The sequence below is a fragment of the Pipistrellus kuhlii genome, unplaced genomic scaffold, assembly GCF_014108245.1.
Source record: "Pipistrellus kuhlii isolate mPipKuh1 unplaced genomic scaffold, mPipKuh1.p scaffold_m20_p_52, whole genome shotgun sequence".
Taxonomy (NCBI): Eukaryota; Metazoa; Chordata; class Mammalia; order Chiroptera; family Vespertilionidae; genus Pipistrellus; species Pipistrellus kuhlii.
The window spans coordinates 369,523-395,228 of record NW_023425554.1 but is presented as its reverse complement, the minus strand read 5'-3'; the positions used below and the strand labels follow the sequence as shown (position 1 = coordinate 395,228).

The following is a 25,706-nucleotide window of genomic DNA, read 5'->3' as shown; positions in this document are numbered from 1 at the left end:
GATCAGACTATCAAACCTCAGAGGGTAAGTAAGGGAGGTGGGGGAAGGGAAAGAGATCAACCAAAGGACTTGTATGCATACATATAAGCATAACCAGTGGTCACAGACAACAGGGGGGTGGGAGCCTACGTGGGAAGGGCTTTGGGATGGGAATGAGGGGATGAGGACAAATATGTGATACTATAATTAATAAAGAAATTAAAAAAAATTTATGGCATAAAATTATACAATGGATTACATAGCCAAGTACAATTTTTTTACATGAGTAATACCAGTTATTACTATTCTACCTACATAACAGAACAAATTACTTACAATGATATATGTCATTTGTGAAAAAATTCTTCTTTAGATATCAATGTCTCTGGTTAAGTAAATAAAAACTTCTCACTATTTCTGACCAAGGTTGGAGAAAATATTGTGAAGGTTAAAAAGGGACAAAGGGAAAACTTTCTATATAACAAACAAAGCAGGAAGCTTAATAAAATGGTTATTAAAATTGTATAGAGCAGTTGAAACAAACAATGGGAATTCAAGGACAGAAATAAAAGCTACAATTCTGATCTGGACTGTATTTCTCAGTGGTTGAGCATCAACCTATGAACCAGGAGGTCACCATTAGATTTCTGACCAGGACACATGCCCAGGTAAGTGGGTTTATTTAGCAGGAAGGGGTATGCAGGAGGCAGCCTATCAACATTATACACTCATCATTGATGTTTCTATTTCTCTCTCCCTCTCTCTTCCTCTCTGTAATAAATAAATATACATTTTTTTAAAAACACAAAAGGAGCAAGTCTAAAATTCACAAAGGGATTAAAGAGTCACAATTTCTGGTTTTCTGTAGCCCCAAAACTAAGGGCACTTTTTACCCCCAGATGATTGTCCCCTTTGTTCTTGCCATCCCCAAGACTCTTTTCAGGGCCCTCTTTATGTCTTTGTTCCTGAGACTGTAGATGAAAGGGTTCAGCATGGGTGTGACCACAGTAAACATCACTGAGGCTATGGCACCTGAGTGTGAGCTGTGGGAAGCAGCAGAGCTGAGATACACACCTAGGCTCGAACCATAAAATAAGGAGACAACTGAGAGGTGAGAGGCACAGGTAGAAAATGCCTTATACTTCCCCTGTGCTGATGAGATCGCACGTATGGAGGACACTATCTTAGAGTAAGAGTAAATGATACCAGCCAGGGGACCAACACCCAGGAGCACAGATACTAAATACATCACCATGTTATTAAGAAAGGTGTCAGAACAGGCAAGTTGGACCAACTCTTTGAGTTCACAAAAATAGTGCGGGATTTCCAAGTTTGTACAGAAGGACAATGGCAACACAATTAAACATTGTAACAAGGAACACAGGGCACTCATGACCCAGGACACCAGAATCAACAGTCCACAGAGACGGGAGTTCATGATGACCATATAGTGCAAGGGGTGGCAGATGGCCACATACCTGTCAAAGGCCATCACAGCTAGAAGAAAGTCATCCAGTCCTCCAAAGAGTAGAAAAAAAGACAACTGTGTGATGCAACCTACATAGGTGATGGCTTTGCTCTGAGACTGGATGTTCCATAGCATCTTTGGGATGGTGGTGGAGGTGAAATAGATGTCTACCAAGGACAGGTTGAAGAGGAAGAAGTACATGGGTGTGTGGAGGTGGGAGTCTGAGTTGACAGCCAGGATGATGAGCAGGTTTCCCAGCACAGTGACCAGGTACATGGAGAGGAAAAGCCCAAATATGAGGGGCTGCAGTTCTGGTTCCTCTGAAAATCCCAGAAGTAGAAATTCTGAAATCTCAGTATCATTCCCAGGTCCCATGGGATAGAAGTGACTAGTAGAAAAAAATATATAGCATGATTAGTTTTTGCACAAATGGCCATTACAAACACAGTTTAAATGGTAAAATTACATTTTGTAATAAAGCAACAATATATATTTTGTGTACATATCATCCCCATGACATCTCTGATTAGGAATTCCTCACTTCCTCAATCTTTGTTTCCAAGGTGGTCATGGATTACACTGTTTTCATGAGAAATGCCTTCATGCACTTGGGAAATATTTATTGATAGTTTCCACCTGTATGGAAAGTATATAGGATGCTCAGAAACAAAATTTTTATAATACAATGATAATTAATATATATATACAACACATGTCATATAAAAAGTCAGATGGTGTCATATGAATAAAAATCAAAAGTAGGTATAAAAGAGTAGGTGGGATCCCTACAAACAAGGTGACAATTGAGAGACCTCAAGGAAGACAGAGTGGGAGACATGAGGTTATTTGGGGTAGAGGTTATGTAGGAAAAGAGGCAGTGCAAAAGGCCTGAGATGACAATTATTTTAGGTATTGAAGATTCAAAAGGGCCAAGAATGGTGATATAGAATAGAGTCAAGAAGGCACAAAAAGAAAATATTAGAGTGCATCATACATAGTGAGCATATATAGTTCTTTTTGTTCAGGTGTGTGTGTGTGTGTGTGTGTGATGCGCACAAAAATTGCTGGAACATAATGGAAAGGCATGTATTAATTTGGGCAACACTAAATACAATGTAGAATTCAATGCAATAAATCTGAGAACAGTTTAAAAGGCTATTTCCTGCTATTGAGGGAAAATAATAAGAGTGAAGAGCCCAGCAGAGAGCCAGGTGCACTGGTCCTGGGCACTTGATGCATGGCACCTGCTGGTCCGTGAGCATTCTCAGAGATCTCCTTCTACTCACTCTGCTGATGAGAGAAAGGCCCACAGAATGTACAATAAGAAGAGTTCCCAGGTCCATCAGGCACTGGCTGTAGGAGAGTGAATTGGAAGTCACACCTCCCTGACTCTAAGTCAGTGCTTTTCTCCTCTGCAAGGCTGCCTCACTCTGCCAATGCTTCACAAAGAAAAGGAAATGCAAATTTTGAAGTAGAAAGAATCCTGAGAACTGAGCAGATAGAAGGGAGGGTTCAGGTTCGGCTGTTGGAGGAGAGAGGCCATGGAATTGTGCTCTGAGATGGTGAGAAGGAATAAGTTGCAAGAAAGTCCTTCAGAGCTAAGGACACCAGACATACAGGATCTTGAGTCCATCCCTCTCACTATATCCTTAGCATGACTGTTCCCCAGAAGACACTGTTATTAAAAGATTTACTTCTACCCACGATGCTTTCCCACACTACTCACTCTGGCACCACCAACAGCATCACTCACAGGACTTGGCTCTACTGGTCCTTCCTACCTTGGAAAATTGATGTGGAAAGGACAAGAAATGCAGGTGAACTGCTGGTTCCAGTGCAGCTGAAGATCTTAGAGAGGCACAGAGAGGATGCTCTTATCCATGGCTGAGGAGCTGCAGGTGAGTCTGCAGAGGAAGGTCTGAGGCTGAATTCTCAGGGCTCCTCATTAAATGAACTGATTTACTGTTGCTTATTTCTCTAAGCAATTCAGCTCCCTTGAAACCAAGTGGCCATAAGTAATAGGCAACTCTTCTGCTAGTTTGGTCTCAGTGGGTTCATCTGGAGGTGAACATTCAACTCCAGGTGCCTATTCAATTCCTACTGATGGGTTCACCTCCCCTGGAATGAACATCTCCCCAAGGTATGTAAGCGCTCATGCTGGACACATGGACAGGATAACATCATGAGCTTCTGAGCTGTTGTGAGTCACATGGAGTGTCTGACCCAGAGATTCAGTGATGTCCCTGATCACATCCATTCTAAATAGGAAACTCACAGAATATATATATTGGCCATTGAGGCTATTCATAGTATTGTATTTATCTATGACAGAAATGAGTACTTTGAATATAAAACGAGTACCTAAATAGTGACTTTGAGAAGTTACTACCAAAAATATTAGTAAAGAACTAGATAAACATTATTATTGGGCCATCAGTGCTCTGTTGCAGCTACTTAACTTTGTCATTGTAGAGAGAAAGCAAACGTAGGAAATACACAGAGTGGCTTGGCTATATGTGTTTATTTTCTGTGCCTTCTGTAACAACTAAGTCCAAGCTGGGTGGCTTAAACAACACGAATTTATTTCATCAGGTTCTCGATCCCAGAAGTCTTCTCTCAGGATGTCAGGAAGGCTGCCCTCTCTGCAGGGGCTCTAAGGGAGACTGAGCCCCTTGCCTCGTCCTGCTATTAGTGCCTCCAAGCTTCCCTGGGCTTTGTGGCTGCATCACTCCAATCTCAGGAGACATATGGTCCGCTTTTCTCTGTGCCTCTCCACTCTGTATCTTATAAGGAGCCTGTTCATTGGTTTTAGGGTCCAAGTGGCTAATCCAGGATGTTTTCATCTTGAGATCCTTAATTTTATCTCTAAAGAGTCATTTCTCAAATAAGATCACATTTACAGTTACTGGGGCTTACAATGCAGATATATCCTTACAGGGTTACCATCACCTTATTAATAAAACCTCTTTCTAAAAACAGGCTGTGGGTGGGATTTGCTCTTTGGGAAGTACTTTGCTGACCCCTGATTTAAGTGTGTAGATTCAGACATGGGCAGTAAGTAAATCAGACACAAATTTGTAAAATTATAAGAAAAGGTTAGCCTTAGCTGGTTTTGTTCAGTGGATAAACCATCAGTCTGTGGACCCAAAGATTCCAGGTTCAATTCCAGTCAAGGGCACAAGCCTGAATTGGGGCTCAGTCTAATGTGCAGAAGGCAGCCAATCAATGATTCCCGCTCATGATTGATGTTCCTATCTTCCTCTCCGTTCCTCTCTGAAATCAATAAAAACATATTTTTTAAAAAGTTAAATCTGAATTCTTTTCTGCTAGTAGGAAGCTCCAGTAGATTTATATCACACAGGCTCTGCTCAGTCTCCCCCGACCCTGGCTGATGTAACTGCCAGACCCATTCAGCATCCTGACTTTCCTCCCAGTATAACTCTTCTTATGCCAGTGTCCATTACAGTCAACCTGAAGTACCTCAAAACTTAGCTCTAGGAGAACTTAGCTAAATGGAGGCTCAGCCAGGAGCTGTCCTTGGTTTCTGCTGATGGTCCCAGTAACCTAACAAGCAATTCTCTTATGAAGGCACCCTTCACATCTATAGGATAGTGTAAGGAGTGCAGACTACCTGATTTAAATTATAAACAGAAGCAGTCCACCCATGAAAGCCATGAGGCTCTATCAGACCTGACCAAAAAATACTTAAGAAATCTGCTTGAATGTCATACAGAGAACAAATGCCTGCTACTATCATGTATGTCATCACTGTTCTGAAATTTCAAACCAATGCAACCAAAGGAGAAAAAGCAATAGTAGGCTAATGTCTTGGGTAAATTAAAATAATCACATTCTGAGATGAAAAAAATTGGCTACCTAAAAGGCATCAGAAGGCTATTGCAACTAAGAAGTCATTTTGATCAGTCTAGTTGTAAAAACAAGAAGGCATTGAGCAGCCAGTGCTATTCAGTGACTGAGCATTAACCCATGAACCAAAAGGTCAGGGTTAGATCCGTGGTCAAGGCTCATACCTGGGTTGAAGGCCTGAATATCTGAAACAGATGCCACCCTCCGGGTCTTTGCACTGGCTCTTCCCACAGCAGGGCACTCACTTCCCCCCGATAACTTCATGATTCCCACTCTGACTTCCTCTACAACTCTGGTCAAATATCACTTTTCAGGTCTTTCTGAACTCTCATTAAAATACATCATCTCCATTCAGATTATTTTATGCTTGTTTTTCTTTTTCATAGAATCTGTTACTATCCGACAGTGCATATGTTTTTCTAGTTGTTAATTTATATTCTTTTTCCATCATTGGATTGTAAAAAATTTTATTTCTCAGCATTCTATACTCTTACCCTAGAAGATAGTCAGTACTTAGCAAATTCCTCAAATGTATAAAAGAATTTTTCATTAAGACCATATATCACATGACCTCTTAAGGGTAAACTGAGTGTAGGACAAGAATTCCTAACTATAGTTAGCAAAGCAGACCCCTTAAAGGTGACATACTCAATATAAGTAATTAATTTCTTGACAGAAAAACATAAAAAGATAAATTCTAGCATTTCACTCTGTTAATACCAGCATGTGTAAAAGTGATCATATTATTTTTTTTTCCTTGTTTTGACCACTACCACATGGTATAAGGCAATGATATCCCAACTTCAGAATTTCTTCTTCTGAAACTTTCAGAGGACCCAGAACTGCAGCCCCTCATATTTGGATTTTCCCCTCTCCATGTACCTGATCACTTTGCTCAGAAACCTGCTCATCATCCTGGCTGTCAGCCCAGACTCCCACCTCCACACACCATGTACTGCTTCTTCTACAAGTTGACCTTAGTAGACAACTGTTTCACATCCACCACTATCCCAAAGATGCTCATGAACATCCAGACACAGAGAAAAGTCATCACTTATAGAGGCTGCGTTAACCAGATGTATTTTATCACACTCTTTGAAGGTTGGGACACCTACCTTCTAATTGTGATGGCCTATGACAGGCATGTCGCCATCTGCAACCCAGTGCATTACATAGTCCTCATGAACTTCTGGCTCTGTTGTCCTGATTATTAGTGTTTTGAATTCCTTGTTGCATAGCTTAATGATATTGAGACTGTCCTTCCCTGTGAAATTAGAAATCCCCCAATTTTTCTGTGAAGTTAATCAGATGATCAAACTTGCCTGTTCTGACACCTTCCTTAATGACACTGTGATGTATTTTACAACTGGGCTGTTGGCTGGTGATCCCAAGCTGGGATCTAAAAGATTGTACTCCTTATGTAGAATGTCATCAGTTCAGGGAAATATAAAGCATTTTCTACTTGAGCATCTCACCTGTAAGTAGTCTCCTCATTTTATTGTACCATCCTAGGCATATATCTCAGCTCTGCTCCTATCCACAGCTCACAGTTAAGTTCAGTCGCTTCAGTGATGTACGCTGTGGTCACACCTTTGCTGATCAGTTCATCTACAGTCTCGGGAACAAAGACATAAAGGTGTTGCTGAGTTGTTTCTTGGGGATGGCAGGTATGAAAAGTCACTTGTTCTGGGCTAAATAAGTTCCCTTGGCTGCATGGCTCAACCCCTTGAAACCAGAAGCTGTGATTGATCATGTGGAAGAGAACTGGTTCTTTCTCTTTATTCCCAGGCATGTCCCTGTTTTGTATTCAGCTTCTCTATATAAGTTACTCACTTTATTAAGCTTCTGCTATAATATATAGAGTTTTCTGTTTTTAAAGTTTTTATACAACCTCAAAGATTTTCTCAGCATTGGATCAGTAACATTTAGAAATTTCCAAATCTTTCATTGTACAAGTTAGATTTCTCTAAAATAATTTCTTCTAAAGTGACAAATATTAGGCTAACCTCTTCTCCTCTAGTTTTCCTGAGGAAAAAAAAAAATAGTCCCAGTTTATTACTCATATGGACAAGACTACATGTGGCATCTAAGGACTTTAATTTAATTATATTTTACAGGAAAATATGAAACCAGTTTTCACTTTGTATCTGTCATTCATTTTTTCCATCATCATCTCTTCCTAAAAATGTAGATTTTAAATGATGTTCCATGTAAGTCTCAGGCAACTGATACAAAAAATATTCATTATAAATGGCTGGGGCATTCCCGAGGGGCCTTGAATTCTTATGAACTGACCTGAGCCTTTGTTGTGCCTGGACCAGCCCTTGTGGTTCTTATTATGATTGCAACATGCACACAAGCAGCAATCTTCAGAGAACCTGGTAAAAGCAAGGTCCATTGCTCACAAATCCTGCTCATACACCCTGCCTAAAGTCCACACAGGAGGTCATGGGGAGTGAGGGAGCAGGCGGTGGAAGAAAGATGAGAATGAGGAGAAGGAAGAGATAGAGGGAGGAGAAGGTAGAAGAGAGGGGGAAAAGGAAGAGAAAACACAACTGTGGTCTCTGCATCTATTATAGTCCAAGGCAGGATACATTGAATTTCAAATTTTCACTCTTTCTTGGTGAAATTAAAACTTAAGCGCTGGTGTTAGCATGTGAAAAGTGAAAAGGAGAGTCCCTCATGAGGACAGTTATCTATGTTATCCAGAGATTTCCATAAAGAGGACTTCCTGGACCAGTAGTTGGCCACGTTGCTTATCTCATAGCCCTGCCACAGAGGTGGACATATGTTTATTCAACATGGTTATCTTTCAAATGAATGCCTTGGAAATTAAATGTTCAGTGTCAGGCAATTACACTACAAACATGCTATTCTGCTTTATAAATGGTCTCCCGGCTTTATGATGCTCATTGTCTTCAATTCCTACTATAGACACTGACAAAAATTGACTATCTAATGTATATCTACTAGTGAAGTCTATATAGAAAGGCAAGTTTTTATTAATTATTCTAATATGGGTTTAATTTCAGAGATGACCTAAAATATGAAGAGGCAAAATTGTTAAGCACGAATTTTGTTACTGTGCAAAGTATTGCATTTTCTTTTTATTTAGTTTTGATTTTTACTAGAGGCCCACACACTGACCAACAGAAGGCAACTCCTGTGTTAAGCATCTGCACCCTGGTGGTCAGTGCACATTATAGCGACCAGTAGTTCTGCTGTTCAGTTGATTTGCATATTAGCCTTTTATTATATAGAATGTGTCTGGGTGTGAGTCTGTTTGGGTTCTTCTCATTTGGGGTTCTATGTGTCTCCTGAACTTGTGTGACTTTTTCCTTTACCAGGTTAGGGAAGTTTTCTACCATTACTTCTTCATATACCTTTTCTATTCCTTTATCCATTTCTGCCTCTTCTGGCACACCTGCTATTTTAATATTGTTAGGTTTCACATTGTCCCACAACTCCCTTAAGCTTTCCTTCTGTTTCTTAATTGTGTTTTTCTTTTTCTTTTTGGTTCTCTAATTCTGTGATATTTCAACTCTGTCTTCTTATTTACTGATTCAATCCTCAGCTTCCCCTAATATGCTGTGCATTTCTTTTCTTTTTTTTGTATATTATACTTTTTTATTAAATTATTATTTTTGTATATATACCAATGCCCCCCCTCCAGTATATACCCTCCCTCCCCAGAGTTTTGTGTCCATTGGTTGTACTTATATGCATGTATACAAGTCCTTCAGTTGAATTTCTTTCAATGTTTCTTTTTTATTTGTGTTAAATCATTCTTTTTCTCAGACTGTTCTTTTTCATAGTTATTATATATTTTATCTTACTATTGAGCATTTTTTTCTTTTTTTAATATGTGTTTTTATTAAATTATTTTTTTGTACATATAACAATGCCCCCCTCCCGTACATACCCTCCTTCCCCAGACTTTTGTGTCCATTGGTTTTACTTATATGCATGTATTCAAGTCCTTCGGTTGATCTCTTATCTCCCCCAGACCTCCCCAACCTCCCTGCTGTAATTTGACAGTCTGCTTGTTGCTTTACTGTCTCTAAATCTATCTTTTGGTTCTTCAGTTTATAATGTTCTTTATCATCCATAAATAAGTGAGGTCATGTGGTATTTCTCTTTTATTGACTGGCTTATTTCACTCAGCATAATGTTCTCCAATTCCATCCAGGTTGCTACAAACGATGAGAATTTTTTTCTTTTTTATGGCAGCATAATATTCCATTTTGTAAATGTACCATAGTTTTTGGATCCAATCATCTGCTGAGGGGCACCTAGGCTGTTTCCAAATCCTAGCTATTGTAAATTGTGCTGCTATGAACATAGGGGTGCATATATCCTTTCTGATTGATGTTTCTAGCTTCTTGGGATATATTCCTAGGAGTGGGATTACTGGGTCAAATGGGAGTTCCATTTTCAATTTTTTGAGGAAGCTCCATACTGTTCTCCACAGTGGCTGCCCCAGTCTGCATTCCCACCAGCAGTGCACGAGGGTTTCTTTTTCTCTTCAACCTCGCCAACACTTGTCGTTTGTTGATTTGTTGATGTTGGCCATTCTGACAGGTGTGAGATGGTACCGCATTGTTGTTTTGATTTGCAGCTCTCGGACAATTAGTGACTTTGAGCATGTTTTCATGTGCCTCTTGGCCATCCTTCTGTCTTCTTTTGAGAAGATTCTATTTAGATCCATTGCCCATTTTTTAATTGGGTCATTTATCTTTCTTTTATTAAGTTATATAAGCTGTCTCTAGATGTTGGAGATTAAACCTTTATCAGTGATAACATTTGCAAATATGTTCTCCCATACAGAGGGCTTTCTTGTTGTTTTGTTGATGGTTTCTTTTGCTGTAAAAAAGCTTTTTTATTTTGATGTAGTCCCATTTGTTTATTTTCTCTTTAACTTCCATTGCCATAGGGGCAGTATCAGTGAAGAAGTTCTTTTGGCATATGTCTGAGATTTTGCTGCCTGTGGATGCCTCTAGTATTTTTATGGTTTCCTGTCTTATGTTTAAGTCCTGTATCCATTTTGAGTTTATTTTTGTGTATGGTGTAAGTTGGTGATCCAGTTTCATTCTTTTGCATGTATCTGTCCAATTTTCCCAACACCATTTATTGAAGAGACTGTCTTGGCTCCATTGTATATTTGTGCCTCCTTTGTCAAATATTAACTGAGCATAGTGATTTGGGTTGATATCTGGGTTCTCAATTCTATTCCATTGATCTATATGTCTGTTCTTGTGCCAGTACCAGGCTGTTTTCTGAACAGTGGCTTTGTAATACAGCTTGAAATCTGGTATTGAGATCCCTCCTACTTTACTCTTCTTTCTCAGGATTGCTGTGGCTATTCGGGGTCTTTTATTGTTCCAAATGAACTTTTGAAGAGCTTTTTCTAGGTCAGTGAAATATGCCGTTGGTATTTTAATTGGGAGTGCATTGAACCTATAGATTGCTTTGGGAAGTATGGACATTTTGATGATGTTGATTCTACCAATCCATGAACATGGTATGTTCTTCCATCTGTTTACATCTTCCTCTATCTCTTTTTTCAGTGTTGTGTAGTTTTCCGTGCATAGGTCTTTTACCTCCTTAGTTAAGTTTATTCCAAAGTATCTTAATTTTTTTGGTGCGATGGTAAATGGGATTGCCTTTTTAGTCTCTGTTTAAGCAAGTTCACTATTGGAGAATAGAAATGCCATAGATTTCTTGGCATTAATTTTGTATCCTGCTACATTGCCAAATTCATTTATTAAGTCAGTTAGTTTTTTAATGGAGTCTTTTGGGTTTTTTTATGTACAATATCATGACATCTGCAATTAAGGATAACCTTACTTCTTCTTTTCCAATTTGGATGCCTTTTATATCCTCTTCTTGTCTAATTGCAATGGCTAGTACTTCCAGTACTATGTCAAACAGGAGCGGTGAGAGTGGGCAAACCTGTCTTGTTCCTGTTCTTAGGGGGAATGGTTTTAGTGTTTGCCCATTGAGTATGATGTTGGCTGTGGGTTTATCATATATAGCTTTTATTATGTTGAGGTATGATCCTTTTACTCCCACCTTGTTGAGAGTTTTTATCAGGAAAGGGTGTTGGATTTTATCAAATGCTTTTTCTGCATCAATTGATATGACTATATAATTTTTATCTTTCAGTTTGTTTATGTGATGCATCACGTTTATTGATTTGCGGATATTGTACCATCCTTGCATTCCTGGAATAAATCCTACTTGTTCGTGGTGTATGATCTTTGTGATGCTCTGCTGGAGCCAATTTGCTAGAATTTTGTTGAGGATTTTGGCATCTATGTTCATGAGGGATATTGGCCTGTAAATTCTCTTTCATTGAGTTGTCTTTATCCGGTTTTGGTATTAGGGTGATGCTGGCTTCATAAAAGGAGTTTGGAAGTGTTCCTTCCTCTTGGATTTTTTGGAATAGTTTGAGGAGGATAGGTTTTAATTCTTCCTTGAATGTTTGGTAAAACTCTCCTGTGAAGCCATCTGGCCCTGGGCTTTTGTTTGCTGGAAGCTTTTTGATGACTGTTTCCATTTTTTCCCAAGTTACTGTTCTATTGAGATTTATAGATTCTTCCTCATTGAGTTTTGGAAGGTTGTATTTCTCTAGGAATATGTCCATTTCCTCCAGGTTGTTCAGTTTGTTGGAATAGAGTTGTTCATAGTATTTTGTAACAATCCTTTGTATTTCGGCGGGGTCTGTTGTTATTTTACCTCTTTCATTTCTGATTTTGTTTATTTGGGTCCTCTCTCTTTGTTTCTTGGTTAGCCTGGCTAGAGGTTCATCTATCTTGTTTATCCTTTCAAAGAACCAGCTCTTGGTTTTGTTGATCTTATGTATTGTTTCTTTGGTCTCTAAAAATATGGAACGCTTCACGAATTTGCGTGTCATCCTTGCACAGGGGCCATGCTAATCTTCTCTGTATCGTTCCAATTTTAGTATATGTGCTGCCGAAGCGAGCACCTATTGAGCATTTTTAACATCATTACTCTGAGCTCTGTTTCAGATAAATTTCTTACCTCTGCTTCATTTATCTCTTCTTCTGTAGAATGGGCTAGTTCTTTCATTTGGGGGTTGTTTTTGTTTCCTCATTTTGTTTGCTGTTTGGGTTTGTGATTATGTTTTAGGTAGATCCTCTATATCTCTCAATCTTTAGTGCAGGATGATGTTAAAGGCTGTTTTTGATTAATTAAATCAGGCACTCAAAGCCTCCAGAGATCTCCCCTTTCTATAGATTAACTGGATTCTGACATGAATTGCCCCTAAGCAATTGTCCTCAGTTGTGGTGACAGTTTTTGCAACAGAGTGGAGCAGTTGCTTCTGCCTGAAGTCTAATTGTTACATCTAATGTCTTAAGTGGCCTCAGGACAAGGTGTTTTCCAATAGGGTGTATCCACTGTCTTTCCCCCAGGTGAGGCTGATGTCTCTGTGGGAAATATGTCTTCTGATGTGTGAGGGAATGGCTCAGCCCAGGAAACTTAGGGTGTCTGGCTTCTGAGCTCTATCCGCCAAGTCTCCACTTGTGGGTTCTTTTCTAATTTTCAGCTGCTACTCCTTAACACATCTTGCCCCACTGCTTGTCACAGATAGATGTTATAACATGCCCTGTTATAATCGTGAAGTGTGTTAACATTTAGCATTATATAATTCAATACCTAATATATTAATCTGTTATATTTAAGAGTGAATATTATACCTAGTAACTGTGGGAATGCCCTCGTAACTGGGTGAACGCCCCAATAACTGGGCAACTCCCAGCAACTCCCGCCTGGAACCAGAACCATTACAAGCCTGAGACCCACTGATAAGACACACTGAAGACCCACTGGTGACACCTACAGAGAACAGAGGAAGGCCCAGAAATGGCTATAAAAGAAGCAATGTTAGAGGCATCAACCAGAGACTCCCGAAGGCTCCCCCACTGACAGTCGCTCTCTGCTCCCCCTTCCACTCCTGCTCAGAGTTCTGCTAGAGCTCTCTTTGAGTTCAACCGACTCTCTTTGATCAGTGAACCTCCAGGCCTCGACCAACGAGCTGCAGCTGCAACTGTGTCCTGTGTGTGTCTTTTACTGTGGATCTCCGGGTGGCTTGCCGAGTTCTAGAACCCACCAAACATTAGGTAAATAAATCATGTGTGATTAGTGCAATTAATATTTGTCTCCTAGTGTTTAAATTTATGCTCTGTCACGTGTAAGTACCTTGGCAACTCCGTATAAGTCCACTAGGTGGCTGAGGAGCCCTAGGTCACCTGTGCTACGTCCCCAGTAAAATTACTAATTGAAACATACCCTCAGTTTTCTGCTCTCCTTTGGGGAGCCCAGCTTCAGGATTAGATCCCAGAGCTCTTGGTGGCATGCCCCACAGCTTAGATATCTTTTCAGAAATTCAGTTGCCATCTATGGGTGCCCAGCAAGAACTTTCATGCCTCCACCTCTCCTACCAGTCTCTATAAGGTCTCCACCTTCTGTCCTTGAGTATCAGGGTTCTCCCCTGTGAGTTTTCCATTGATTATTCAGGGAAGCCTTCCCGTATTTCAGTTATAATTCCAGTTTGATCCTGGGAGCATATCCATGCAGCAGCATCCTACTCTGCTGCCATTTTTAATCTTCCAAAGTATTGCTTTTCATGCTGTACTCAGCAAAGTATGGAACTCTGATATTCATATATAAGGGGATTTTTTGCATTAGGGTCAGTGATTGTTTAGTGTATTTTTCTAAATATATTTTATTGATTTTTTACAGAGGGATAGAGAGTTAGAAACATTGATGAGAAATATTGACCAGCTGACTCCCACACACCTCCCACTGTGGATGTGTCTGCAGCCAAGGTACATGACCTTGACAAGAATGGAACCTGGGTTCTTTCAGTCCACAGGCCGACGCTCTATCCACTGAGCCAAACATGTCATGGCAGTGTATTCTTTCTAATGAATTCTATTTCCCTTTCTGCTTGAAAATTCCAATGCTGTCTACAGTTATGATTCCTTCATAGCCCTAAGAAAAATAATTATCCTCTTCCAAATTTTGTCATGTGGAAAACAAAAAACAAAAACAAAAAACAAAAAAACAAAAAAACACACCACATACAAAAACTGAAAAGCTCACCAGGCATGGGGGAGGGGAGTATATTTTAGTAGCCTTAAAAAAACAGAAACCTAATACAACCACATAAAATGGTCTGAAATTAAAACTTTCTAACTGAAAGGAGGTTGTAGTAAGCAGTCATCTCCTAAGCTAGAATTTTCCATGAAAAAAAAAGTCAATCATTGCTTTATATGAAGATATCTTTTTATTGTTCACAGTATTCCCAATGTCCCCCATTCTCTTCTTTGCCCCCACCCCAGGCCTTTCCCACATTATTGTTGATGTCCATGGGTTATGCAAATGTACACATATTTGGTTAATTCCTTCTTGTCTTCCCAATTCCACCTCCTCTGTCATGTATCAGTCTGTGCTATGTATCCAATGTCTGTGGGCCTATTTTGTTAATCAGTTTATTTTGCTCATTATATTCCACATATAGTGAGTTTATGTAATATTTTTCTTTCTCTGGATGGTTTATTTCACTTAGCATTATAGTTTCCAGGTACACCCATGCTATCATAAAGGGTAAGAGGTAGCTTTTTAACAGCTACTTAGTATTCCATTGTGTAAATGAACTACAGCTTTTTCCTTCACTCATTTGCTCATGGGCTTTTGGGTTCTTTCCAGACCTAAGCTATAGTCAATAAATATGAACATAGGGGTGCATATATTCTTCCTAATTTAGTGTTTGAGAATTCTTAGGCTATATTGCCAGAAGTGGGATCTCTGGGTTAAACAACCGTTTGATTTTTATTCCATACTATTTTCCATAATCTCTGCAAAAGAATGCATTCTAACCAGCAGTATTCTAGGGTTCCTCTATTTCCATATCCTTGCCAGCAATTGTTGTTTGTTGATTTGTTAATGGTGCCCATTCTGACAGATGAGAAGTAACACCTCATTATTGTTTTAATTTGTATCTCTCTGATGGTTAGTGACCTTGAGGATTTTAATATGTCTAATGGCCATTGTTATTTCTCTTTTGAGAAGTGTTTATTCAGGCCCTTTGTCAATTTTTGTCTCTAAACCTATTATTTATTTATCTATTTATTTATTTATTTATTTTTATTGTTTAAAGTATTACATATAGTAGTACATATATCTTCTCTCTTTCCCCATTGACCTTCCCCAGCCTCCTCTAACCCCTGTCACATGTCCTCATCCCACCCATCCCCAACCCAGAGTATTCTGTCCATTGATTGTGCTTATATGCATGCATATAAGTTCTTTGGTTGATCTCTTTTCCCCCCTCCCCAACACTCCCCAGCCTTCCAGCTGTAATTTGACAGACTGTTTTTGATGTTTCACTGTCTCTGTATCTATCTTTTTATTCATCAGATTATAATGTTCTTCATTTTCCATAAATGAGTGAGATCATGTGGTATTTTTATTTCATTGCCTGGCTTCTTTCACTTAGCATACATAATGCTATTCAGTTCCATCCATGCTGCTGCAAATGGTAAGAATTCCTTCTTTTTATAGCAGCATAGTATTCCATTGCATAGATATACCAGTTTTCTAATACACTCACCTGCTGTTGGGCCTTTAGGCTGTTTCCAAATCTAACCTATGGTGAATTGTGCTGCTATGAACATACAGGTGCATATATTCTTTCTGATTGGTGTTTTTACTTTCTTGGGATCTACCCACAAGGCACTGAACACAAATGTATTCACACTGTTAATAACCCCAATAAATGTGACCACCAGAGAAAGGCGAATTAGAGGATGAGAAAGAAAGAAGAAGAAAAAAAAAGAGTGCAAAAATGAAATTGGGAAAAGGAAAAAAAGTAAGAGAGAAAAGAAAGAGAACAAGTAAGAAGAGGGGGGAAACTATATGGGGATAAAACTCCAGTAGAATAGCTACTAATACCAACCAATGCCAACAACAAATACCTAGAGATGAATGCAAACTACAAACAACAACTAATATCAAGCAAGGCAAGAAAAAACATAAACAAAAAACACACAAAAACAAAAAAAAATGAAAAAGCAAAACAATCTCACAAACAAGCATAAAGAAACTGATATAATCAACAATCAAGCAAACCACAACAAAAGGACAGAGAGAAAGAAAAAAAATTGGGGATAGTGAAGAAAGAGAAGAGAGACATGTGTATGGACTTAGGGAAGGGGATTGGAAATTAGATATGTAAGTAGGGTGAAATTTTAACAGGGGTCAAAAGAAGGAACAGGGAAAATCTAAAGCAGGAATAGGGTAAGATAAACAGCACAACAAAAGGGGAAAGTGAGGAAGAGAGTGTTGGTATAAAGGTAAAGTTGAAATAGAGTAAAATGATGCTAAAGAAAAGGTGAAAATAAAATGTAGAACAGTAATCCCAAAGTAAAATAAAATGACACTTTTTTAAAATGACACTTATTTTAAAAACGATAAAATAGTAGTAGTTATAATACTGATTGAAAATAAAAATTTAATAATTTAAAAGGTAAAATCAAGTGAGGGGAAAAGTAAAAATATATTATTTCTTAAGTAAAAAATGAAATAAAAATAAAAATGTGCAGTAGTGAAGGTCATTCACTCCCTCTACTGTTCTGTTTGGCACGCCTGTCTCCTAGTCAGGACAGTACTGAAGCTCCCTGCATTCCACTGCTCCTCAGAGTTGTAGGCCACAGTCCTGATTTTCAAGCAGGAAGTAGGTCTTTATTTCTTATACTCCTTTATTTGTGTTTACAGAAGAGTCAATTTATGATTCAACCCTTGGGTGGCAGTGTTTCTGGATTGACCTCCAGGTCTATAGGTCCTCAGTAGCTAATGTTTAGATTTTGTTTTTCCTGTAGCACTTAATACCAGTTTGGGGGAATGATCATAAACTGATGAACAAAAACAGACCTGGAGACAGAGAAGCATTGATCAGACTGTCAAACCTCAGAGGGAAGGTAGGAGAGGTAGGGGAAGGGAGAGACTTGTATGCATGCATATAAACCTAACCAGTGGTCACAAACAACAGGGGGGTGGGGGCATATGTGGGGAAGGGCTTGGGATGAGAATACGGGGGATGAGGATAAATATGTGATACATTAATCAATAAAGAAATTTTAAAAAATATTTTATGGCATAAAAATATTTTATGACATGAATTGCACTTGACTACCTATGAATTAGGTAGTCAAGTGCAATTTTTTTTACATGAGTAATACCAGTTATTACTGTTCTACCTACAAAAGAGAACAAATTCCTTATACTAACATACGTCACTTGGGAAGAAATTTTTCTTTAGACATCAATGTTTCTGGTGAAGTAAATAAAAACTTCTCACTATTTCGGACCAACGTTGGATAAAACATTGTGAAGATTAAAAAGGGACAAAGGGGAAACTTTCTATATAACAGACAAAGCAGGAAGCTTAATAAAATGGTTACATAAAGTGTATAGAGAAGTTGAAACAAACAAAGGAAATTCAAGGACAAAAATAAAAGCAGTAAGTCTGGCCTGGCCTGTAATTCTCAGAGGTTGAGCATGGAACTATGAAGCAGGAGGTGACCATTGGATTTCTGGTCTGGACACATGCTACGTAGTAGGTTCATTTACCAGGAGTATGTAGGAGCCAGCCTATCAATATGAAACTCGCCTCATTGATTTTTCCATCTCTCTCTCCCTTTCCCTTTCTTTTTGAAAAAAAAAAAAAAAAAAAAGGAGCAAGCCTAAAAATCACAATGTGATTTAAGAGTCACAATTTCCGGTTTTTAGTTCTGTAGCCCCAAAACCAAGGGCACTTTTTACTCCTGGATGATTGTCCCCATTGTACTTGCCATTCCATAGAATCCTTTCAAGGCCCTCTTTATGTCTTTGTTCCTGAGACTGTATATGAAGGGGTTCAGCATGGGTGTGGCCACAGTGTACATCACTGAGGCTGCTGCACTTGAGTGTGAGCTGTGGGTAGCAGCAGAGCTGAGATGCACTCCTAGGCTTGTTCCATAAAATAAGAACACAACTGAGAGGTGAGATGCACACGTAGAAAATGCCTTATACTTCCCTTGAGCCGATGGGATTGCACGTACGGAGGACACTATCTTAGAGTAAGAGTAAATGATGCCAGCCAGGGGACCACCACCCAGTAACACAGATACAAAATACAGCACCATGTTATTAAGAAAGGTGTCAGAACAGGCAAGTTGGAGCACCTCTTTGAGTTCACAAAAATAATGTGAGATTTCCAAGTTTGTGCAGAAGGACAATGGCAAGACAATTAAACTTTGTAACAAGGAATTCAGGGTACCCATGATCCAAGACATTAGAACCAGTAGTCCACAGAGCCGGGAGTTCATGATAACCATATAGTGCAAGGGGTGGCAGATGGCCACATACCTGTCATAGGCCATCACAGCTAGAAGAAAGTCATCCAGTCCTCCAAAGAGTAGAAAAAAATACATCTGCGTGATGCAGCCTGCATAGGTGATGGCTTTGTTCTGTGACTGGATGTTCACCAGCATCTTTGGGACAGTGGTGGAGGTGAAACAGATGTCTACCAAGGACAGGTTGGAGAGGAAGAAGTACATGGGCGTGTGGAGGTGAGAGTCTGAGCTGACAGCCAGGATGATGAGCAGGTTTCCCAGCACAGTGATCAGGTACATGGAGAGGAAAAGCCCAAATATGAGGGGCTGCAGTTCTGGTTTTTCTGATAATCCCAGAAGTAGAAATTCTGAAATCAGAGTATCATTCCCACGTCCCATGGGGTAGAGGTGACTAGTAGAAAAGAAAAAGAAATAGCATGATTAGTTTTTGCACAAATGGCCATTACAAGCACAGTTTAAATGCTACAATTACATTTTGTAATAAAGCAACAATATTTACTTTGTGTACATATCATCCCCATGACATCTATGATTAGGAATTCCTCTCTTCCTCAATCTTTGTTTCCAAGGTGGTCATGGATTACACTGTTTTCATGAGGAATGCTTTCATGCACTTGAGAAATATTTATTGATAGTTTCCACCTGTATGGAAAGTGTATAGGATGCTAAGAAACAAAATTCTTATAATATAATAATAAGAAGAATGTATATACAACAGATATGTCATATAAAAAGTCAGATGGTTGTCATGTGAATAAAAAACAAAAGTAGGTATAAAAGAGTAAATGTGTGTTAATATATACTGGATGTTCATGGATCCTTTAAGTCCAGATGACAATTGAACAGAAACCTCAAGGAAGACAGAGTGGAAGACCTGAGGCTATTTGGGGTGGGAATTAGGTAGGAAAAGAGGCAGTGCAAAAGGCCTGAGATGACAATTGTTTTAGATATTGAAGTTTCAAAAGGACCCAGAATGGTGAAATAGAATAGAGTCAAGAAGGCACAAAAGAAAATATTAGAGTGCATCGAACATAGTGAGGGTATATGGTTCTCTTTGTCCGTGTTTATGTGTGTGTGTATTTCTATATGTGTGTGCATAAATAGTGGATCACAATGGAAAGGCATGTCTTAATTTAGGCGGCAGTAAATACAATCTGGAATTCAATGCAATAAATGGGAGAACAGTTTAAAAGGCAGGTTCCTGCTAATGAGGGAAAATAATAAGAGTGAAGAGCCCAGCAGAAAGCCAGGTGCACTGGTCCTGGGCACTTGATGCATGGCACCTGCTGGTCCATGAGCATTCTCAGAGATCTCCTTCTACTCACTCTTGTGCTGATGAGAGAAAGACCCACAGAATGTAAGAAGAGTTCCCAGGTTCACAGGCACTAGCTGTAGGGGAGTGAATTGGAAGTCACATCTCCCTGACTCTAAGTCAGTGCTTTTCTACTCTGCAAGGCTGCCTTACTCTGTCAATGCTTCACAAAGAAAAGGAAATGCAAATTTTCAAATAGAAAGAATCCTGAGAACTGAGCAGAGAGAAGAGAGGCCATGGGATTGTGCTCTGAGATGGGGAGAAGAAAAAGATTGAGAAGGAATAAGTTGCAAGAAAGTCCTTCAGACCTAAGGACACCAAATATATGCAGGATCTTGAGTCCATCCCTTTCACTATTTCATCAGCCTGACTGTTCCCCCAGAAGACACGGTTATTGAAAGCTTTACTTCTCCCCACAATGCTTTCCCACAGTGCTGACTCTAGCACCCCCAATGGCATTACTCACTGGACTTGGCTCTACTGGTCCTTCCTTGGACAATTGAGATGGAAAGGGCAAGAAATGGGGGTGAGGTCCTGGTTCCAGAGGAGGTGAACATCTTAGAGAGGCACAGAGAGGATGCTCTTATCCATGGCTGAGGAGCTGCAGGTGAGTCTTCAGAGGGAGGTCTGAGGCTGAATTCTCAGAGCTCCTCATTAAATGAACTGTGTTACTGTTGCTCAGTTCTCTGAGCAATTCAGCTCCCTTGAAACCAAGTGGCCATAAATAAAAGGCAACTTTTCTGCCATTTTGATCTCCATGAGTTCACCTTGGGGGCCAGATGCATATTCCCTTCCTACTGATGGGTCCACCTCCCCTGGAATCATCATCTCCCCAGGGTGTGTATGTAAGCGCTCATGCAGGACACATGGCCTGGATAACGTCACGAGCTTCTGAGCTGCTGTGAGTCACATGGAGTGTCTGACCCAGAGATTTAGTGATGTCCCTGACCAAACAGGAACCTCGCAGAAACTCCCCCTTGGCCTCAACTTTGAAAACCAGAGATCAATTCTGAAGATGCACTTGATGGGGAGCAAAGTACTGCTGAAGTGGGATGTCTTTGTGCAAGTTCCCTAGATCCAATTATCCAATTTTTTTTATCTGGGATAAAGGCATTCAATCTTTAAACTCACTTAGTTACATATTTTTTTCCTGGCCATCGAGGCTATTCGGACCATTTCCTTATGACAGGAAAGAATACTTCAAATACAAAACCAGTACCTGAGAGTGACTTAGAGCAATCACTGCCAAACATATTTGTAAAGAACTAGACATATTTGTAAAGAACTATTATTGGACCATCAGTGCTCTGTTGCAGCTACTCAACTTTAGTGTGAAAGTAAGTGTAAGTGTAAGTATAGTGTAAAGTAAGATACAATACACTGTAGTGTATTGTATCTTATTTTATAGATACAATAGTCATTTTATAGATACAAAATACCCACCCAGATAAGTTTGGCTGTAGGTATTAATTTTCTATGGATTCTATAACAACTAAGCCCAAACCGGGGTGGATTAAAACAACCTTTTTATTTATTTATTTATTTCATCAGGTTCCCGATCCCAGAAGTCTTCTCTCAGGATGTCAGGAAGGCTGCCCTCTCTGCAGGGGCTCTAAGGGAGACTGAGCCCCTTGCCTCGTCCTGCTATTAGTGCCTCCAAGCTTCCCTGGGCTTTGTGGCCGCATCACTCCAATCTCAGGAGACATATGGTCTGCTTTTCTCTGTGCCTCTCCACTCTGTATCTTCTAAGGAGCCTGGTCATTGGTTTTAGGGTCCACCTGGCTAATCCAGGATGATTTCATCTTGAGTTCCTGAATTATATCTATAAAGAGCTATTTTTCAAATAAGGTCACATTTACAGATACTGGGGGTTAGAATGTAGACATATCTTTACGGGGCTACCATCAGCCTACTAAAATAACCTCTTTACAAAAACAGGCTGTGGGTGGGATTTGCTCTTGGGGAGTACTTTGCTGACCCCTGATTTAAGTGTGTAAATTCAGACATGAAGAGTAAGTAAATCAGATACAAATTTGCAAAATTAAAAAAGTAAGTTAAATCTAGCTTCTTGTTGTTGTTGTTTTTGTTTTTGTGTTTTGTTTTATTTTGTTTTTGTTTTTTGTTTTTTGTGGGAAGGTCCAAGAAATCTATATGACATAGCCTCTGCTCTGTCTCCCCAGACCCTGGCTGATGTAGCTGTCAGACCTATCCACCATCCTGACTTTCCTCCCAATATAACTCTCCCTATGCCCGGGTTTATTAAAGTCAACCTCAAGTACCTCAAAACTTAGCTCTAGGTCTAGGAGAACTTAGGTGAGTGGATGGATGTCCAGTCAGGAGCTGTCCGTGGTTTCTGCTGATGGGCCCAGTAACCTAGCAAACAATTATCTTCCGAAGGCCCCCTTCAGTTGTAGTCTACCTGATTTAAATTATGAACAGAAGCAGTCCACCATGAAAGCAAGGAGCATCTAATATTGAGAGTTTATTAACTCTATTATCTTATAATAAATTAATTAAAAATCATCCAAATATACTAGAATCATCTTAAGATATGCAAATGATACTGTATAAAAGCACTTGTGAGAAACTTTACATAAGATAATTCTTAGCTATCATAAAATAGTTTCCTTTGTCATCAGCTGATTCAGACCTCACAGGAAAATATTGGAGTTCATACAGAGGGTAAATATGCCTGCTACTATCATGTAGTATGTCATCAATGTTCTGAAATTCCAAACTAATGCAACCAAAGGAAAAAACACACACCAATAGGAGGTTCATGTTTTTTGTAAAAGTAATTAGTCACAATTTTAGATGATAAAATTGGCTACCTAAAATGCATTAGAAGGCTATTGCAGCTAAGAAGTCATTTTGATCAGTCTAGATTAAAAAAAAAAAATCATGCATTGCCCAAACATCCATACTGTTCAGTGATTGAACCAAAAGGTCATGATTGGATCCCTGGTCAAGGCTCATGCCTGGGTTGAAGGCTTGAATATCTGAAACAGATGCCACCCTCTGGGTCTTTGCACTGGCTCTTCCCACATCAGGGCACACACTTCCCCCAGATAACTTCATGACTCCCACTCTGTCTTCCTCTAGGACTCTGTTCAAATATCACTTTATGAGTCTTTCTGAACTCTCAATAAAATACATCATCTCCATTTGTTATGCCCAGACTTCGTGATCCCCAAGGACCACCAGGGAGCCGAGTCCGATGCAATAAACAAAAGAGCCTGTACCATGCTAGCAATGGGCTCCTCCCACTCATGCCGGCAGCATGGCGGAAGAGAGCGAATTTCTCCCAGTGCAGGGGTTTTGAGGGCTAGGGATAACTCCGCCCTACGGGACGGAGTTGGGAGCTCATCCTCGCCCCGCCCTGCCCTTTCACATTCAGACTACTTTATCATTGCTTTTCTTTTTCATAGCATCTGCCACTATCCGACAGAGCAAATGTTTTTCTACTTGGTTATTTATATTCTTTCTCTGTGGGAATCCCTTTCCAAGTCTAGCATGGTTCAGGGTCCCGGTTCAGGGTTCGAGTTATGGAGAAAGCTTCACACAAATGAAGAAAGACTAGAAAAGCATTACTTTGGGAATAATGGGGGCCAGGCGGGGGACCCACCTCTAGCTAGAAGATACTCACTGCTCTGGCCTTCCTAATCCCTTTTACTGAGGCTATGAGATACACCCTTAGCCCTTGGGCAAGAAACTCCAATAACAGAAATTTACATAAGACAACAGGTGGAGACTCCTTCAGCTAAAAATGTTTCAACTAAGTAGTGAGCAAACTAGCTCTGACCTTTTAGAGCAATGAACTAACAATGTTTCAACTAAACAGTGAGTGAACTACCTCTGACCTTTCAGAGCAATGGAGGTTGTTGACAATGATCAGTTTCTGGCATTTCTCTATCATTGGATTGTAGAAAACTTTATTTCTCAGCATTCTATTGATATATTCTTACAGTAGAAGATAGTTAGTACTCAACATAAATTCCTCAAATGCATAAAGGAATTTTCCACTAAGACTTTATATTACATGATCTCTTGGGGGAAAGCTGAATGTAGGACAAGAATTCCTGATTACAGTTGTCACAGCAGACCCCTTAAAGGTGATATAGTTAATATCAAGTACATAATTTCTTGACTGAAAAACATAAATTCTAGAATTTTACTATCTTAATACCCACATGTGTACAATTAATCATATTATTTTTCTTCCAAGTTTTGTCCACTACCACATAGGATGAGGTAATGATACATGAATTACAGAATTTCTTCTTCTGGGACTTTCGGAGGAACCAGAACTGCAGCCCCTCATATTTGGGCTTTTCCTCTCCATGTACCTGATCACTTGGATTGGAAACTTGCTCATCATCCTGGCCATCAGCTAAGACTCCCACCTCCACACATCCATGTACTCCTTCCTCTGCAACCTGCCCTTGATAGACATCTTTTTCACCTCCACCACCATCCCAAAGATGCTGTGGAACATCCAGACACAGAGCAAAGCCATCCCCTATGCAGGATGCATCACACAGATTTATTTCCTCACACTCTTTGGAGGCTGAGACAACTTCCTTCTAACTGTGTTGGCTTATGACTGGTATGTAGCCATCTTTCACCCACTGCATTACACAGGCATCATGAATGCCTGGCTCTGTGGACTGCTGGTTCTGGTGTCCTGGCTCATGAGTGTTTTGAATTCCTTGTTACTTAGCTTAATGATATCGAGACTGTCCTTCCCTGCAGAATTAAAAATCCCCCACTTTTTCTGTGAAATTAAGCAGATGATCAAACCTGCCTGTTCTGACACCTTTCTTAATGACACAATGATGTATTTTACAACTGGGATGTTGGCTGTTGGTCCCCAGACTGGCATCGTTTACTCTTACTCTAAAATATTGTCGTGCATATGTAGAATGTCATCAGTTCCGGGGAAGTATAAGGCATTTTCTACCTGTGCATCTCAGCTCTCAGTTGTCTCCTTATGTTATGGTACCAGTGCAAGAGTGTACCTCAGCTCTGCTGCTCCCCACAGCTCACACTCAAGTGCAGCAGCCTCAGTGATGTACACTGTGGTCACATCCATTCTGAACCCCTTCATTTACAGTCTCAGGAACAATGACATAAAAGGGCCCCAGAAATGATTTTTTGGGATGGCAGCCAAAAAAAAAAAAAAAAAAAAAACACAAACAAAACAAAACAAGACAAAACAAACAAACAAAAAAATACAGCTGTGCTGAGTCTGAAAAACTGCACTTGATTTCATGGCTTCAAGACTGAAAACCTGAAATTAAGATCCTTTAATCAGATTGTGTACAACATGCTTCTTTTAAATATTTCCTGGAATTGACTTTTGTTTGAGTTCAACTTCGCTATAACAATTTAAGTAACCATTTGATTACACTTTCCGTTATATCTATTATACAGACAGGTTTTCCCTTTCTGCTTTGTTCTAAACTCACATAGTTTTTTCCATCCTTGATTAGAATGTAAATTCCAGTTTATTTCATGGACAACATGGATTGTTTTTAGATTAATTTATTCTCAAATGACATACATCATTGTAAGGAAGTTGTTCTTATTTTATAGATACAATAGTCAGAACTTGTATTATTCACTTTGGAAAAGCTTTGCTTGGTTACTCACACTTTTT

General features: G+C 39.5%; 2 protein-coding genes, 1 non-coding gene and 2 pseudogenes across 3 annotated transcripts; 2 read left to right on the top strand and 3 right to left on the bottom strand.

Annotated features, from left to right (window-relative positions):
- Nucleotides 1-868: 868 nt before the first annotated feature.
- LOC118706507 (olfactory receptor 7A10-like) lies at nucleotides 869-1,723 on the bottom strand. The gene is made up of 2 exons (XM_045573542.1): nucleotides 1,369-1,723; nucleotides 869-1,083 (listed from the first exon to the last, which is right to left on the bottom strand). The coding sequence occupies exons 1-2, from the start codon at nucleotides 1,721-1,723 to the stop codon at nucleotides 869-871; spliced, it is 570 nt and encodes a 189-aa protein (XP_045429498.1).
- Nucleotides 1,724-4,494: 2,771 nt separating this feature from the next.
- Nucleotides 4,495-8,666, top strand: LOC118706506 (annotated as a pseudogene).
- A 3,529-nt stretch (nucleotides 8,667-12,195) lies between these two features.
- LOC118706621 lies at nucleotides 12,196-12,302 on the bottom strand. The gene has a single exon (XR_004984077.1). It is a non-coding gene; the product is annotated as a U6 spliceosomal RNA (small nuclear RNA).
- Nucleotides 12,303-18,159: 5,857 nt separating this feature from the next.
- LOC118706505 (olfactory receptor 7A10-like) lies at nucleotides 18,160-19,014 on the bottom strand. The gene is made up of 2 exons (XM_045573541.1): nucleotides 18,660-19,014; nucleotides 18,160-18,374 (listed from the first exon to the last, which is right to left on the bottom strand). Exons 1-2 carry the CDS (start codon nucleotides 19,012-19,014, stop codon nucleotides 18,160-18,162), a joined length of 570 nt encoding a protein of 189 aa, XP_045429497.1.
- A 5,298-nt stretch (nucleotides 19,015-24,312) lies between these two features.
- Nucleotides 24,313-25,197, top strand: LOC118706503 (annotated as a pseudogene).
- The last annotated feature ends 509 nt before the right edge of the window (nucleotides 25,198-25,706 follow it).